This window comes from Lemur catta, chromosome 2 (assembly GCF_020740605.2).
Source record: "Lemur catta isolate mLemCat1 chromosome 2, mLemCat1.pri, whole genome shotgun sequence".
Taxonomy (NCBI): Eukaryota; Metazoa; Chordata; class Mammalia; order Primates; family Lemuridae; genus Lemur; species Lemur catta.
This window is the reverse complement of record NC_059129.1, coordinates 25,502,828-25,520,204: the sequence shown is the minus strand read 5'-3', so window position 1 is coordinate 25,520,204 and position 17,377 is coordinate 25,502,828. Positions and strand designations below refer to the sequence as shown.

At 46.0% G+C, this 17,377-nt stretch overlaps 1 protein-coding gene and 1 long non-coding RNA gene across 2 annotated transcripts; one reads left to right on the top strand and one right to left on the bottom strand.

Annotated features, from left to right (window-relative positions):
• Positions 1–6,529: 6,529 nt before the first annotated feature.
• Positions 6,530–9,090, top strand: LOC123631600. Its single transcript, XR_006733195.1, has 3 exons — positions 6,530–6,846; positions 8,165–8,284; positions 9,057–9,090. It is a non-coding gene; the product is annotated as an uncharacterized LOC123631600 (long non-coding RNA).
• Positions 9,091–12,736: 3,646 nt separating this feature from the next.
• Positions 12,737–16,916, bottom strand: SPDYE3 (speedy/RINGO cell cycle regulator family member E3). Its single transcript, XM_045542153.1, has 6 exons — positions 16,836–16,916; positions 16,085–16,346; positions 15,383–15,441; positions 14,717–14,802; positions 12,963–13,131; positions 12,737–12,835 (listed from the first exon to the last, which is right to left on the bottom strand). Exons 1-6 carry the CDS (start codon positions 16,914–16,916, stop codon positions 12,737–12,739), a joined length of 756 nt encoding a protein of 251 aa, XP_045398109.1.
• Positions 16,917–17,377: the final 461 nt, after the last annotated feature.

Sequence of the window (17,377 nt, the reverse complement as noted above, 5' to 3'; positions counted from 1 at the left end):
GTACCATAAAAGAAATTCAGGCTCAAGGGCAGGCAGACATGAACACGGAGGGAGTCTGGATGCAATTATAAAAAAGCAAAGATAGGCAGAATGCAAGGACAGAATTCAAATCCACCTTAAAGAGAGGAAAGAGCTGAAAGAACACTGAAGAAAGTCAGATAAATCAATGGAATGAAAGACAACATTGATAAGTTCTCTAAAAATAGAGTAGGAGTACAGATATCTGAAAACAACCCAAACTGACATCACTGATGAGGGCAATGGCTGTTTCCTAATTTGAAAGTCAGTAGAGACTTCTGGTTTTAAGATGGTGGAATAAGGCTGCTTTCATCCTTGAAAAACCACTCCTTAAACAACAATGAGACAATAAAGAGACAGAAACAGAAGCTCCATTTTGAAAATTAAACTTGAGACAAAATATATAAAGAGGGAAAGGAGATGGAAGAATGGTGAGTGGCCAGCAGACCAGAGGAAGCACAGCCCTCTGTGGAGAGACCACCCAATTTGGCACCCAGAGCTGGGAAGTGTCTGCAGTTGGCAACGCCAGGTGGTACAGGGTGCAGCATTAGGCACATGACTGGAACAGCAGGAGAGGAGTTATTTGACAGTCTGCCTAAGGAGCAGTTGGACCACCCCAAGAGAATAAAAGTATATTTTCTGTAAAGATCTATACAGGATCCCTGCTCCAAATTCAGGGACAGGAGGCATGGATGTAGAAGCCACCTGGGGATGAGGTGCAAGATGGAAAATGGGGAGGAAATGAGTCTCCCTGCTGAACAAGGAGCTGTCCTCTCTTCGGATCCAGAACACCAACATCCAGGTTTGTGTTTATCAATCAGGAAACTGCAAGGTCCTTCTGACACCAAATGCGTCCTTCCCCACCAACAAATCAACCACCAACCATCCATTGTGTAGTGGACATCTGCTGGGTGTCCTCCAATTCAGTTGAATTCAATTTCGACACCATCTCCTTGGAGACAGCATCAGATGACTCAGGTTGAGGAGTCAGTTCACAAGACTGCTCCCCACTTCAGATGCCAGCCACAAGCCCCAGGTGCTCTGAGCAATCGGCTATAAATTGGGGTTCCCACAGCCCCCTCCTTGAGTTTGATGAATTTGCTAGAGTGGCTGACAAAACTCAAGGGAAACATTTAAGTTTACTGTTTTATTACAAAGGATATTTTAAAGGTTGTAAATAAACAACCAGATGAAGAGATACATACAGCAAGGTCTAGAAGGGTCCCGTGCTTCTGCACGTGTGGAGTTGGGGTGTGCCACCCTCCTGGCACGTGGATGTGTTCTTGTTCACTTTCCTGAAAGCCCCGAAGTGTGTGGTTATCCACAAGCTCTCTGAACCCAGCCTATTTGGGTTTTTTATGGGAGCCTCATTACATAAGCACGATAGATGAAATCATCAGCCATTGGTGAACAACTCAAACTTCAGCCCCTCTCCTCTCTCTGGAGGTTGCGGGTGGGGTGAAAGTCCCAGCCCTCTAATCCTGCCTTGGTCTTTCAGGTGACCAACCCCCATCTGAAGCTACTCAGGGGGCTGCCAGCCACCAGTCAACATACAACATACTTTAGCATACAAAAAGGCATTTGTCACTTTGGAGACTCTGAGGATTGTATGAGTTGTATGCCAGGAGACAGGGAAAAAAATGTATATATATTTCATAATATCATAGTCCTTCTTTGGAAAAATGAAGTCTTCTTACTCCCAGCCCCTGCAAAGGAATCTTTAGATACTGACAAGTAAGTGTCAAGTGAATGTGTCCCCCTCAAATTTGTATGTTGAAATCCTAACCTTCAAAGTGATAGTATCAGGAGGTGGGGCCTTTGGAAGGTGATTAGGGTGGAGGCCTCATGATGGGGTTAGTGCCTTTATAAAAGACCACAGACAGCTGCCTACCCCTACCACCACCGGAGGACACAGCAGGAAGGCGGCTGTCTATGAACTAGGAAGTAGGCCCTCACCAGATATTGGAATCTGCCAGCACCTTGGTCTTAGACTTCTCAGCCTCCAGAATTGTGAGAAATAAATTTCTATTGTTTATAAGCTACCCCATCTATGGGATTCTGGTAGAGCAGCCTGAGTGGACTAAGACAAAACATCATCAGTGAAAACATTACCGTGAAGCCTGGCAGTTGACAAGCTCACTTGATTCAGCTTTATAATTTCTTAATGTCAAATAGGATCTGATGGCCTGGAAGCACAGACTTCTTGACATAATCTTCCAACATGAAAGAGACAGATCAAAACAATTGTAAAAAAGGGACTCACAGGGAACAGAGAAAACCCTGCGAGTTGAAGATAACTTCGAGTTCATATCCACATAATGATAAAAAGATGAATGACTCCATGGCCTTAAAAGAGAATCAATATAGAAGGTATAATCTGAGAACTAGCAAAGACTTTTGGAAATCAGAAATGTTGTAGCTTTCTTATTTGCAATAGGCAAAAAGGGGAAACAGCTCAAATGTCCATCAACCGAAGAATGGATAAGTCTAGCGTGGCATATTGTGTTATATTATATCTAATCATATAATGGAATATTATTCAGACATAAAAAGGAATGAAGTGCTGAATTATGCCATGGCATGGATGACCTTGAAGATACTATGTTGAGGGAAAAAAGCCAGATGCAAAAGGTTACCTGTTGTATGATTTAATTTATATGAAATGTCCAGGAAAGCAAATCCATAGAGGCAGAAAGCTCTCTAGAATGAGGAAGTGGTGACGGTTGCCCAACCTTGTGAATGTACTAAAAGCTGCTGAACTGTTTCCTTTAAAATGGTTAAAAGGGTGAATTTTATCTTATGTGAATTCTAGCTCACTTAAAAAAAACCATGATTGTTGAATGAAAAGTATACTGAAAATGTTAGAGGATTAAGTCAAGGAAATCATCCTGAAAGTAGAACAAAAGGTAAAGTGCTGGAGAATACAAAGGATAAGCAAATTGGAAGACTGTGTAGGAAGGTCAACACCCAACTCAAAGGAGTCTGATGCTTTTGCTATAAATCTTGTTTTTAAAGCATTTGCTTATGGGGAACCCCCCAGGAGAAAGACACTGGGTAGGTTGTGAGGGCTCCCTCATCTTGGCAGTCTCTTGAACGTGGCCAATCCCAATATCTAATTCTTTCATCTTCTGCCTGGCCCCTCCCTTAGCCCCAGCTCTTGCCAAGAAGCAGGCCCAGCCTCCTTGATCACTTTCCCAGCACGTTTCCAGGAAGCCTGGAATTAACTCAGAGCAGGCCTGGACTCTTCTTCCAGGAGCCCTGTCTCCCACTCCTCTTCCTCATTAGGAAAAGTGCTGTGTCCACCCAGGCCCCCAACCAGATTCCCCCAAATCTGTAGGAATTCCGTCAACTGAGTTTTCATGTGCTCAGGGCTCCCTGCAGAGCTTTGGGTACTTGGAGTGGAGAATCAGGCTCCCTTGGCTGTTCTCTGCACCTGTTACTCACCTGGGGGCCTGAGCAAGGGCTTCCGTCCGCAGATAGACATGCACAGAGAAAGGAGTCCTCACGTGGGAGCCTCCAGAATCTCAGCTCTTCCCCAGACCCTGCCCCTTTCATTCCAGGAAGCCTTTGTCCGAAAGGAAGGCCAGCCAGAGGCACCTCTATTGTTGAGGAAGTCAGCAGGATCTTGGCTTCCTGAGCAAGGAGCAGGCTGTGGGATTCCTCCTGGAGTCAGCACTGAGGCAAGGAGGGTGCAGGGAGGGGATGGCTGGGACAGATGCCTGGCTGTGGCCCTGACCTGGGCAGTGTTGGTTCTTAAAGCCCGGGACATGGAGGGTCCCCCGGCAGCCCCCAGTTACCTTTCTAGCTTACGTCTTAGAGTTGCCTCTCTGACCCTTCTGTCTTCTCCTGTCTGCCATGGTTTCTCCTTTATTTTTCAGTAGAGCTAGTAGAAGAAATTGGCACACAGGCTGCCTCCAATTCTTACCTCGAGCTACTGCAACCTGGCTCCAGGGACTCTATATGTTCCCTGCTGTCCTCTACCACCCACCCATATCTTACAAAGCCTGGGTAGAGGGGAAGGCTGCACGGAGCTGCCTTAGAGCTCTCAAGGGAAGTGGCAGAGGTGGGTACCTTGGTTGCAAAACAATGATCTATGTAACATGAAACACTAAAGCCTGATCAACCTCAAAGAAAATGTGCATTGATTCCTAGGTATTTTATTTCTTTTAAAGCTGTTGTGGTTGGGTTTCTTTTTTTTCTTTAACGTTCCCCAACTTTGTAGCTGGCATATAGGAAATCTACTGATTTGTTTATTTATTTGCCATCTACGTTTCTGAACTCTCTTGTCTATTTTAGTGAATTATCCATTAGTTTTCTTGGGTTTTCTAAGTAGGAAAACATACCATCTGCTAGTAAGTGTCATAATTTCATTAGTTTTAATATTTCAACTTCTCGTTTTCTCTTGTCTTAATGAATTAGCTGGAATGCTCTAATGTTTCATTGGTAGGTATAACTGCTTTTTAAAAAACATTATATTTGTATTTGTTCAAGCGTAACAGACACTTCTGGTTGCCTACCCCAAATAATTTCCCTCCTTCCTCTGTGCTAAAGAAAATGCTCTCGGATTTTGACAAGAATTGACAGAAATAGTAAGAGAGGGTCAGCCTTGATAGGTACGTGGAACCTAGCTTTGGCAGGTGAGATGTGAACAGAAGTCAGCCCAGGGCATAGTCGTCCTGTGAAGGTTTTCCTCCATAATAAAAGGCAGGAATTGTGGGAGGAAGACCACTGGGCCATTATCTTTAGCACAATTGAGAGGACCCGGGTCCTTACACTTGCTGCAGCCATTTTCTTGATCACTTGGGCCTGGCCAAAATCCTAGAGAAGCTGGTCCAGAGCTGCTAAGCACCAGCCTGAGAAAAAGACTTCTTTTAAGCCATCTTTTGTCCAGTATGCTATTCCTTGCACGTGAGAGGCATTGATAAATGATACATTTTGTTAAGGAGACATCCTTTTGCCACTAGTTCACTGTGAGCTTTTGCCTGAAGTAGGTACTGGGAGTTGAAGTTCAAAGCCAAACATAAGGCCTTGAACCAGAGCAGGTGAGAGCTAGGAGGATTGGGACCGAACTGCAGGATGGAGCAACTAAAGGATGGCAAAGGGCAGGCCAGTACCCAAGCCGGCGCTTATGTATTTATCCAGTAAATAATTTACAAAGTCCCCACTACAGCCTCTGCCAAACCCGCGCGAACCCGGGGCCCCGCGACCCCTGGGTGTGCTCAGCCCCGCAGGCTCCGGGATCTCCCCCAGTGGACGCCAGAGCTTGGCAACTAGGGCGAGGTGCACATGCGCAAGAGAGCACCAGACTCCACCTCCAGGGCCGCCACCGCCCTAGGACAGGTACCAGGACTATTTCCCACGAATCTATGCGCCACCAGGTTTAAGGAACGTCTTAAAGGTCTCTGCCTCGTCTGGCTCTGAGAGTCTCTGTGCAGTGGGCCCTGGCAGCCCCGAGCCCCGAACTCAAATTTCTCCTTATTCTAAGGCCACGTCTTTAGGGGACCGTCTAGGCCTGGCGTGGTGGTTAAAGCGGGTACTCCCGGCACTCTGCGGGGCCGAGGCTGAGGATCGCTGCAGGCCAAGTTCGAGGCCGCAGTGAGCTGTGTTTGCCCCACTGCGCTCCAGCCTGGGCGACACAGCGAGACCCTCTCTCAACCAATCAATCAAAATTAAAAAAATAAGAGAATCAGTGTCCACGCACAACCGTGATAAATAAAGGAAAGGGGTGCGTCATGTCACATTTGCTTATGCTCAACAAATGAGACATTTAACTAAAATGTTAGGACATTGAGCCCAGCGATAAAATAGAGTATTAGCCTGGAAGAGGATACCTTCCTCCCCCAACAAGGAGAAAAGAAATTTAGCTTTTCCAAACCACTTTTAATTCGTAACAACCGTATATCAGAAACTACATGCAGAATTGAAAGAAGAAAATTACCCATAACTTTACCTCCTGAAGAGGATAAAGTGTGTAGAAAAATAATTCTGTGTTTCAGTGGAAAATTAACCATTGTTTGGAAGACCTTGTTGTTTGATTCCGGCCCTGTTCATAGTCTTTGAGCTATTTTACACCTTTTTGAAAATTGTGGTTAACAGATGCAAATTACGTCCTGCTTGCGGAAGCTGGTGGACTCCCCTTCCCCCACACACCAGAGGAAATCCAGTTTTGACTCCATTTCTCCATTTGCTTAATAATTTCAATATTCCTGATCTGTAAATACGTTTGTTCCTCAGATTCCCTTTTGAACCGGTCACAGTATCTGCCAGGGCCTCTTGAATTAAATAAAATCTTTAGGATGTGCTCATTTTTCTATTTGTGTGACAGTCATAATCTTGTCTTCTGTTTTAACGGTTTTGAGGTCTTCACCGAGACCCCCCCCTGGAATCACAAAACTGAGCCGAGCAAACCGTCTCCAGCGAGGCGCACATGCGCAGGCGAGGGGCTGGAGCCCAGGTGATTTTTCTTGGCTCCTACGAGTGAGTCCAACGTGGCAAAAAGGCTTTGCTGACTTCCTGTTTTTCAGTAATTTCCCATTCTACCAATTTTGTGTTTTGCTTTGGTTTTGGTTCTTTTACAGCTGAGGTTTTTTTTTCTTTTCTTTCATCGTTGCTAGCATCAAGGATTAGGAATTTGGCTTTATGGTCTCACCACTTGGCGATCTGTTCGAGGATTAATGTTTTCCAGAGGCCTAATGTCTGTTAAATGACAGACAACAGAAAGTCTGGCTTGTTAGTCTTATCTGTTTGTCTTTTTGTCTACTTTGAACTCACATCAATTAAGAATTTCATGCCCAGCGGGAGTAGAACAGCTCTTTGATACCTGGACTGGTGAGTTTTTGCGTTTCTGTGTTTGCTCTTGACCCATATCTGAAATTTTAGAACTGAAGCTATAAACTCGCTTTCTCTGTATGTCTGTGTGTTTGTAATTCAGAAAGGTCTTTACCTCTGATTCTGTGTGTAATGTTTTCCTACCTCTGAGTACTACTAAAGTAGATTATAGAGCATCTTAAAGACCGTTCTGTTTGGCTTATAGAGATAAAAACAGGCTTATATAAACTGAATATGCCTAAATTCTCAAAAAAAAAAAAAAAGGAAATTGGACTTCTAATACTTTCAATGTGCTAGCAAAGTATTTGTACGGAAACCAACTCAAATGTTTTAAGAATTCAAGTTCACATATGCCATGGACTGAATATTTGTGTCACCCCCAAATTTGTATGTTGAAACCCTAATCCCAGTGGGATGTCATGGGTAGTTCAGTGGTAGAATTCTCACCTGCCAATGAAATGGCATTTGGAGGTGGGGCCTCTGAGAGGTAATTAGGTCGTGAGAGTGGAGCCCTCATGGGTGGGATTAGTGCCTGCATGAGAAGAGAGCGGAGAGTTAGCCAGCTTGCTTTCTACCATGTGAAGGCACAAGAAGTGGGCAGTCTGCAACCTGGAAAAGGACCCTCACCAGAACGGGACCATTCTGGCACCCTGAACTTGGACTTCCAGCCTCCAGAATTGTGAGGCATAAACGTTTGTTTTTTAAGCCACCCAGTTTATGGTAACTTGTTACAGCAGTCCAAACTGACTAAAACAACATAATTTATGTTGATCTTCAGTAAATGAGACTAGTTTAGTATTTTTGGTTTAATAAAAACAGGTATGTCTTACCTGATTTATCATTGTTATTTTTTATTTTTGTTAAATTTTTAAAACAATTTTTCTAAATTATTTATAACTTTTATTTTTATTTTTTTCTCCATGATCTCTTTAGAGACTGATTTATCATTGTTAAGCATACTTTTTTAATTGCATTTAAGTATGTTTTTTCTAAACTTACATAGGCTTACTGAGTAAATAAGTAGCATTACTCCTACTTAATGTTTATGGTTATAACAAATGTAAATTTGTGTTTAACCAAACTTAGTTATTATTTTGACAAACTTTATTTCAACAATAGCTATGTTTTGTGGATGTCAGCTTGACAAAAAAATCCAAGATCATTCACTTAAACCCTTAAACTGATATTACATTGAGTTCATTTACAGATAATCATTGGGTACCTAGATCATTTCTAAGTAAGATAGAATTTTGAAACATTGATTACTAAGCATAATTTCAAGTTTACATGCTCTTCCTTTTTATTTTTTATTTTTTAGAGAGAGGGTCTCACAATGTTGCCCAGGCTGGAGTGCAGTGGCTTTTCCCAGGTGCGATCATGGTGCACTAAAGCCTGGAACTTCTGGCCTTCCAGTGATCTTCCCACCTCAGCCTCCCAGGTAGCTGGGACTACACTCACAAGCCACTGTGCCTGGCTTCCTTTTTTATTTTTTGTTGTTACAGAGAGGCTATATTTTTGAGTCTGTTAACGAATGTGTTCATTTTACCACCTTGAGAAGGTATATTAGGCATGTTTATAGCTAGGTAAAGTTGTGTTGTGTATATTTGTGAGTTCTACTAGTCTGCTAAAATGCTGATGTGTGACAGACAGTTCTCAATTCTTCAAGCCCTACTTTTCTCTGTGAAATGGAAGTAACTTTGGTTAAAAGTTATAATTAGTATACACTGATAAGACTGTATTGGGATCAATGTTGACAGAGAGATACAAGTTTGTGTGTAAGAAAATGAGATGTGTTTTGTTTATTAATGGAAAAAAGAAAATAGTTTTGTCCTATCATAAAATGGCTGGTTGTTCCAGAACCAGAAAGAGGAGAGTAAAGGATAAAACCTGAATGAGTATAGAAAGTTGTAGATTAGTGGAAGGAAAATGATATTTGCCTTGGCCAAAGGTTGCTCCCTTTTGATAAATTCATTTGTAGGATTTTCAAAAAAAGTTTGTGGTTCTGTTATTATCAAGTATTATCTTGATAATACTGGAATTTGGTTTTCTCTCTCTTGTAATGATGACTTTTTCATGGAGTGCTGGTTTGCTCTTAGTGAGAGGTTATAAAAGTTATTCTTTACGTTCTATGTAATCTGCCCAAATAGCAGTGATTCTGTATCTCACCAGAATAATTCTCTATGGTCTGTTTTGACTTTCTCATACATTAGGTCATTTTCTTCAAAATAAAACAAACAGACTGGATACGGTGGCACATGCCTGTAGTCCCATTTATGCGCATAGGAAAAGGCCATGTGAGGGCACAGTAAGAAGCCAGCCGTCTATAAACTAGGAAGAGAGGCCTGACTAGAAACCAACCTGATGGCACCTTGGTCTTGGCCTTCCAGCCTCCAGAACTGTGAGAAAATAAATTTCTGTAATTTAACCTACATCGTCTATAGTCCTGTGTTATGCCAGCCCAAGTAGACTAACACAGTAAGGTCCAGATATTTTCCATATATATGTATGAGATATTTATCCTGAATTATTTGTGAATGCTGTGTTCCTAATCTTTGCTATTTTTCTTTTTTCTTTTTTTCTTATTTGTAGGAGGTCTTAGAAATGCTATATCTTTAAAAAAGATATTATAAATAAATTTCCAGTATGTCATTTGCCTTTTGACTCGGTTTAGATTGGTCTTTATATATCAAAATTTAAAAATTTTACAGAATTAAAACTGTGTATCTTTTCCTTTGGAGAATTTGGGCTTTCTGAATTTCATAGTTCTGTAGAATCTTCCCCCACATAGAAGTTATACAAGTATTATTCTTCCAGGGGGCTATAACACCTGGAAATAGAAATTTTACATACATATATCCATATATATATATTTTTAACAGATTCTGGCTACATCACCCTAATCTCTGCCTCCATCTTCGCTAGAGGTGGAGCTATGTGTAGGTCAGCACAGCTGAACAGCCAGGCTGGGCACTTTAGTCATGAGGAAGCAGAGATGTAGCAACATATTGTGGGAAAAGCTGAATGCACGGGAGTAGCTGTAGAGGGACTACATCAGCATGATGGGGTCAAGCTGAGCGGATGGGAGTAGCTGCAGACACAAGTGACCCTGGGATGCCTGCCGGACACTGTTGTGTCACCCTTATAATGTCACTGCACTTTCTCCACATTTCATCTTCCCAAAGCTGCTCCCCAGTGCTTGTTCCCATTCTGAAGTCCTCAAAGACCCGCGCTACTGTCCCTCCATCTGTTCCTGCCACCACCATCCTGGCTCCTGTGGCATCATTTTCTGTCCTTGGGCAACATTCTGGTGCCCAGTCCTGTGCCTAGATTCAGGTTTCTCGTGGGATCTGCTCTCAGGAGTCGTCAGGCCATCCAAGCCTTGCTTGCCGCCCTGGTCTCGCTGCTCCCCAGTAGAGCCAGCTGCTCCTCGCCCTCCCCCCCCCTCGCCCGCGGGAGTCGGCCTGAGTGTGGGCCCTTGCGTGGGTCCCTGTGGCTCCCACACTGCTGTCCTGGGGTCACCTGCCAGCTGCCTTGGAGCCGGCACAGGCGCTCCTCCTCCTCTGCTCAGGGGTCCCCTCCTCGGCACCCTGGGAGTCGCCCTAGCTCTGTTCCTTCTCTGTGGCCTCGGCCTCATCTCTCTCTTTAGAGAAGTTCACTTGATCCTGGAGCTCAGAGGAGCTCCACAAACAATTCTCCAATGAGCAGCTTAGAGTCAAAAATATGCACACAGGACACGAGGCACCATGGTATGTTTGAGGAATGCCAGTTTATTGAATGACCCCAAAACTCATATGTCAACAAGAAAAAGAGAAACAGCTGAATAGAACCGCAAAGAAAAACCAATTCATACAAAAGGAGAAGTCGTTAATAGAGGTAGCAATAATGAGCGACATCACTCACAAGGAATAGCATATAAATAAAAAATGAGGTAATATTTATTTCTCCTCTCAATTGGCAGAGATTAACGTTGGATAATCCCAGAGCTGATGAGACGGTGGGATATGAAGGCTCTGGGGCAGTGTTGGTGGGAATGCCAGCGGCAAAAACAGTGGGAATGGCAGACAGAGGAAACATCTGAGGGGACTTCGGGTCTCAGAATGATCAGACCCGGCTATATTTACAATGTTTAAAGAAAGGCTTAAAAATATCTGCAGGGAATAAAATATATTTTTTAAAAAGATCAACGTAGAAAGAAAAAGAACCAAACAAAAATTAGAGAAACGCAAACATATATTAGTTAAAACAAAAACACAAAGTTTGGATTTTGTAACATGTTAGAAACAGCTGAAAAGCAGGTTCTGCTTCTCCCCTGGGTCCAGCCAGCTGGAAGTAAGAGAGAGACGATGTCAGACTGGAAGGAGGCCATTGTGCAGGCAGGAAGATTATTCACATTCTGAGTCAGTCCCAACCAGAGTTTAGACTAAGTTATCAATCCAGTGTATATCTAACCCTTCATTCTAAACCCCGATCCTGAACCATCGTTTTCAGTTTTGATTCTCAGACCTGGTGATCCTGACTCCTCAAACCACTTAATATACCCAAGGTCAGGCCAGCAGTCTGCTTGACGGTGTGGATGTTAGGTGAGGGGATTCTGCTCAAGGGGGTAGAGCGCACTTGGAGAATGTGGCTTGGGAGTCCATCCCAGCTTGGACCCTTTCTGTTACTTAAAATCTAAACTTGGGACCATGCTGTAAGCATCACTAACATGTCAGCATCGTGAGACCAGATGCCTCATCCCTCGTCCTAATCTCTGATGTTGTTTGTTCATTCGTTTGTGACAGAGTCTCTGTCTGTCACCCCCAGCTAGACTATAGTGGCATCATCATAGCTCACTGCAAGCTCTGATTCCTGGGCTCAAGGGATCCTCCTGCCTCAGCCTCCCGAGTAGCTGGGACCACAGGTGTGCACCACTATGCCCGCCTAATATTTTTCTCATTTTAGTAGAGACAGGGTCTGTCTTTTGTGAGGGCTGGTCCTCAAGGGATCCTCCCACCGCCTCCCTCCCACTGTGCTTGGATTGCAGGTGTGAGCCACCACACCCTGCCCCTAAGGCTTTCATAGAATGCTTGGTCCTAACCTTGCTAGCTGCATATGATTTAAACCAGATCTTTATTTAATTCTCTGCCCAAACCGGTAACAGTAAAATGTCAGTCATAATAAGCTGAGCCGAAGCCAGTATGTCTTAACCTTCCATCGTTCTGACAAACTTCCTTGACTATGAATTCTGGGGAAAAAATTGTGATTGTATGAGGAGAAATTGGTTCAGAAGTGATCAGCTGGGGGAAAGCAAGAATTCGGGAGTGGTCTGGTCAGGAACATCTTGTCTGGAAGCAAATTTGGATGAAAATATTGGTAGTTATAATTTTTGTTTTTGTCACTGAACATGCAGAGTGTTAAACCATTACCTCAGTATAAGTAACTCTGTATAGTCAGTATCCCTAAGGGACCAAATAAATGAAAAAGAGAAAGTGAAAACACAATACAGTATATGGGGGAAAATGTGAATTTACCACAAAAGTATATTCACTTTTGATGAAAATTCTCATTTCATCAAAGGTGTCCTTTGGTCCCAGGTGCTTTGGGTTAAAGGATTTCTGCCAGATCTGTACCTCTGTGACAAACTGGTTTTCCCGGGGTGTGGCTGGTGGCCTCGCTGGCTCCCAGCACATCTCCCCGAGGCTGTGCCTGTGTGTGGCTGTCAGTGTGTGGCCGTGAAGCTGACCGGAGGGTCTGGCTGTGTGGTGTGGCTGGGCTGTTTCCCAGCGTGTACAAGGGGGATGTGGATGGGGGTTCCAGTATGGGCCAAGCAATTCGGTGCTGCGGATGCCCTCAGAGGACAACAGATCGCTGTGTCTTTGGCCAGAGAATGCAGATGTAGATGTACCTTTCTTCAGGTCGATGACCTTGGGCCTCCACGGTCTCCGGAGCTGTAGGGAATGAGGGTGCGATCTCGCCCCCACACCCAGAGGTTGGGATCATAAGCCTGGATCTGGAGAGATAAACAGCCTCCTAAAAGATGGCGACTCCCAGGGAAGACCCCTTCCTCCCCGTATCCAGCCTCCAGTCCAGCCCGGTCCCTTCCCACCACCACCCCCAGATTCCCACAGCCCACCCACCTCTTCACACTCTTCCCGGGAAACTCTAGCCCTCCAGCCCATGGATTGGATGAACTGGTAGCGCAGCTTGTGGAACAGAGGACGCTGGGAGCGGCTCTTCCCATACAGAAATGACAAAATGGCTTTCTTGGGGGCCTGGTTATCCTCCTCGATGTCATTGGCCAGGTAGCTGGAGAGAGAAATCAGGTGGCTTGTCAGGGACCCCAGCAGGAAGGCAGAGAAGGGACTCTGCCTGAGGTCAGTTTTGCAGAGAGGAGGACAGGCTGCCCGTGTTCAGCACAGGACCCGTGTCAGTCCCACCCAGTGTCACAGAGCTCCACCCCTTCATCAGGAGGCCACTGCTGGACAGAGACCTTGTGCAGGGGCCTCTCACAGGCTGAGGGTGAAGACAGACCCCGCCCCCTGCAAGGCCTGAGGCTGTCGCCTGCTGTCCTGACACAAGGCAGTTGGCATCACGATTTCCCCAGCCCCGTCTCCGTCCCCCTTCCCATCAACCTGCTACAGGTGCACACACCTATCTCCCCCAGTATGTCGTAAATGCCCTGAGGGGACAGGAACTGACTGGTTTATTTCTGTATTCATCCCTCTCCTGGGAAATGGCTAAGACAGGATTTGGTTCCTGTTGGTGCATTTAATTGAACAAGCTTTTGCTGGATCCCTCTTCCCGTCCCCTCACATTCCCTGGCACGTAGGACGTACTTCCCAAGGGTTTGTTGAATAAATGAATGGACCAGTGAATGAGTGAAAGGTGGATCTTATAGCCAAATACCAGACTAGTGACCTCCTAGATTCAGTATAACACAAACACCCGCAAAATGTAAAGAATTGTGTTGTTTTAAGAATGCTTGATATTTTGAGAAGACTCTGCCTTCAAAAGGTGTCTGGTCTAGTGGGGTTGGGGAAAGAGGCGCGGAGATCAGAAACTATAACCCACAATGTCATACTGCGATAGGATTTAACTCAAGTGCTACTGGTATGCGCAGTTGGAAGATCGGGGAAGGCATCAGTGGAGTTGTGGTGTTTGAACTGACTTTAAGGCTGAGTAGTTTTTCCGTACGTGTGGAAGACACTCAGACAGAAAACACCACGTGAAAATAGAGGGAAGGGCATTTGGAGGGAGCAGGAAACACAGGAATGAAATACCGAGGTGGTGAGCAGGTTTGGTTGTGGAGAGATTGTCGAAAGAGTTGAATTCAAACTGAGAACCTTGGCCTTGATGGAGACAGTCGTTAGCCGATGGGTTAAGGAAGGCAGTGGGGGCTTAGGCATGTGTTTTGGAAGGATTATGCAGGCAACACATATAAAGCCCATTGGCTCTGGGAGAGAGGCTTGTAAGAAACACCAGTGGGGAGCATTTTGCAATCTCTTTGTGTCGTGAAGGGGGCCTGAGTTGTGGCATCTGACACGGGAATCCAGAGGAGGAAGATGGACACTCACATTTGGTGTTGACACTGGAGGGACAGGGACAGAGGAAGCAGAAACAGCTATTTTCTTGGCGGGCAGGGTTGTGTCAGTTTTGTTTTTCTCTCCATGTAGGCAGAGTTTTATGTTTCCTTTCATTTGGTTAGTTTTTTAAAGTGACATTTGGGTGTTTTGTTTTTACAAAGAACAGTGGAAGAGCACTCAGTATAATATCATTTTTATACACATAATAACAGTACAGAAAGGTTAAAAGTAGATGAGAGGTTAGAGTCCCGCTTCTCCCCCTCTCAGGGTAATGAATATTGATTGATGGGACAAGGCAAAGTACTCACAGCGCTATGAAGAAATGAATGCGTTGGTATTGCCAGGAGAAGAGGCCAGCCCGGCTAAAGTAGGCTATCACCATAGAGAGGAGATACTGATGGCGAGAGAGCAAAAGCAGTAAGAGAGGGGTCCCTTGTGGAAGAGGAAGAACATGGGGACAAAGGAATGGTAGGCCGGGGCAGGGGTTCCTAGTCAGACAAGAGACCCCTGTATTGGGTGACATCGTGTTCATTTGAGGGGGGCAGGATATGTCTGAGCGTCGATTACAAATCACAGGAGTCAGAGGCAGCGAGGTCCACAGTGCTCCCGGGATGGCGAGTTCTGCCAGGATCTCTGGAGGGAAGGTGTTCTGCACGGCTGATGTCGGGAGGGCCTTTGGTGAGCTGTGGCAGAAGACAGTCCCAGAGAGCTGAGAGGAGAGGGGCCAGGAGCTGAGACTGGCGATGACCAATGAGACAACGCCCAGGACAAGACTGTGCCGACCCCACCTGAGCAGGGCCGTGTATCCAGCTGCAGGAGACCTCCAGGCCCGGGAAGGGAGATGCTGACAAGTCCTACAAGGCTCAGGACTGTGGGAGCATCCGGTGGGAGAGACGCAGAGGAAGAGAGAAATGGAACTGTGGGTTAGAAAGCCCCGCCCCCCCAGGCTGTGTGTTGGAGCAGAACCACCTTACTTTGTCAGATACTCTTAGATTTTTGTCCCAGGCCAGGAAGTTTCTAATGACAGGATCCTCTGTGAAAAGAGAGCATGCGTTAGGTTGAGAAGTGGGACAGAGTTGCTGTGGTGGGAGCAACTCTGAGCAAAGAGGAGAACTCTGCCTCCCTGGGAGAAGGTTCTGGATTGTGGCCAAGGGTTAAATGAGTGGAGAGAGGAGAGAGAACATTCACTGGGCAAGGGACGGAGGCTCCTGGCCTGAGATTCCCCTGAGGAGTGACCGAGGGAGGGTTTAGATGTCAGTGGCATATGTGCACGAGGAAGATCCTGGATACCCCTCATCCTACAGGAGTGTACCACTGCAGAAGTCACAGAGTGACTTGAGCCATTTTCCACTGGATAGTCACATCAGGGGACAGACACAGCCTTGCTCTCCCCCTCTACAGGTGCCGACACTTAGATTCCCCAAAAGTCAGCCAGAGCTGGTAAGTTTCAGAGGGTGCAGCTTTCTTATCCCAAGGGCAGAGCTTTTTCAAGTCTAGCCTCATCCTCTACCATCTTCTAAGTGTCCCTGCTGAGTGACACGTATTGCATCCTCCAGGGACGGACAGATTGCCCACTAACAGGGCATTCTTTTGGCTAGAAAAGTGTAGTGATTAGAAGTTTCTTCTTTTTTTCAAAAGGATAAGATTGGAGGGTGCTGTCTGGGGTCTCCTCCTACCAAGCAGCCTGGTGAAGACCTCGTGGTGCTCGGGAAGCACTGACGACACTCGCTGCTTCTTCAGTCTCATCTTCAGCCCATGCAGCGACTCCACGGCCCAGATGTCCTTAGGCTCAGGGACCAGCAGCTCCTCCTCCAAGTCCTGATTCTCGGAATGGGATGACCACTCCCTCTTCCTTTTCTGGCCAGGAGACTGAGGCAGTGGGTTGGGATCTACCCGAGGGGCTGAGTAAAGAAACCAGGCTACAGTGTCCAGCTCTGTCTTTGGAATTCAGCCAACTGATCACCTAACTGTTCCCTGTCCCCCCAACTAGACCTCTCTTCCACCCTCTGCAGCCCCACAGACGGAGGCCTTCTCGGAGCCATCTCTCCAGCTCTCTCTTTTGTTGACATCCGTCCATCCCACATCTGCCTGGCCGCTATTGCATCTCTCTGTCCTCAAACTCTTCCTCATTGTAGAGAATTACTTCCATTGGGGAAGAAAAGGAAGGCTCCCCTTGAGTCCCTCTTCCCTTGTCTCGGACTCACCTCTCAGCCCCACTGCCTTGCTCCCCAGCTTTTCCTTCCATGTGGACGTCCTTGCCCCATGTCCTGTGCTCTCTGTCTCCATTCCTGGCTTTCTAAAGCCTTCATTTCTTTCCCACACATCTTCCTGACTTCAGTGCCCTTCCTCCCGACTAGGCAATCTTCCCAAAACTCTTTTCCCTGCAGGCCCCTCACCTGATGGTCCTGGGCGTTCATCATCCCTCACCACCTCCAGGGGGTAGTAGCCTGATGCACCTGGCTGGCGGCTGTTGTCCTCAGGCTGAGAGTTCCGCTGATAAGTGGCCATGGTTCCTCCCCAACTCTTTCTTGCCTTCCACAGAATTCAGACCCTGATCTGGCCAAAGCCTTCTTCTGACTTCTGCTTGACACCAAGCTTGTTATCTGTTCTCCAAGCTGAGGAGGAGTTAGGCGTGGAGTCCAGCCCTGAGAAGATGCCGTTGTCCACTGGGCTGCCAGGCACCCATGGAGTCAGGTCCTTCCAATCAGGAAGGTCAGAAGCCTCTGATGTCATCAGTCCTTCCAACCTGGCAACAAGTTTGAAGGAAAACACAAGTAACTGCCAGACTGACGTGCACACTTGTCTAGAACTCTGGTGTAAATGGTACCTCCTGTCACCGACCTCTGATTTTTGTCCCAACTCTCCTCGGGGTCTCTGCATCTCTCTCTCCTTCTCCCCAGCAGATGCCATCTTCTCTCCACTCTAAACTCAAATGAAACATATTGGGCTCTTCTCCCTCTGTGCTGTCC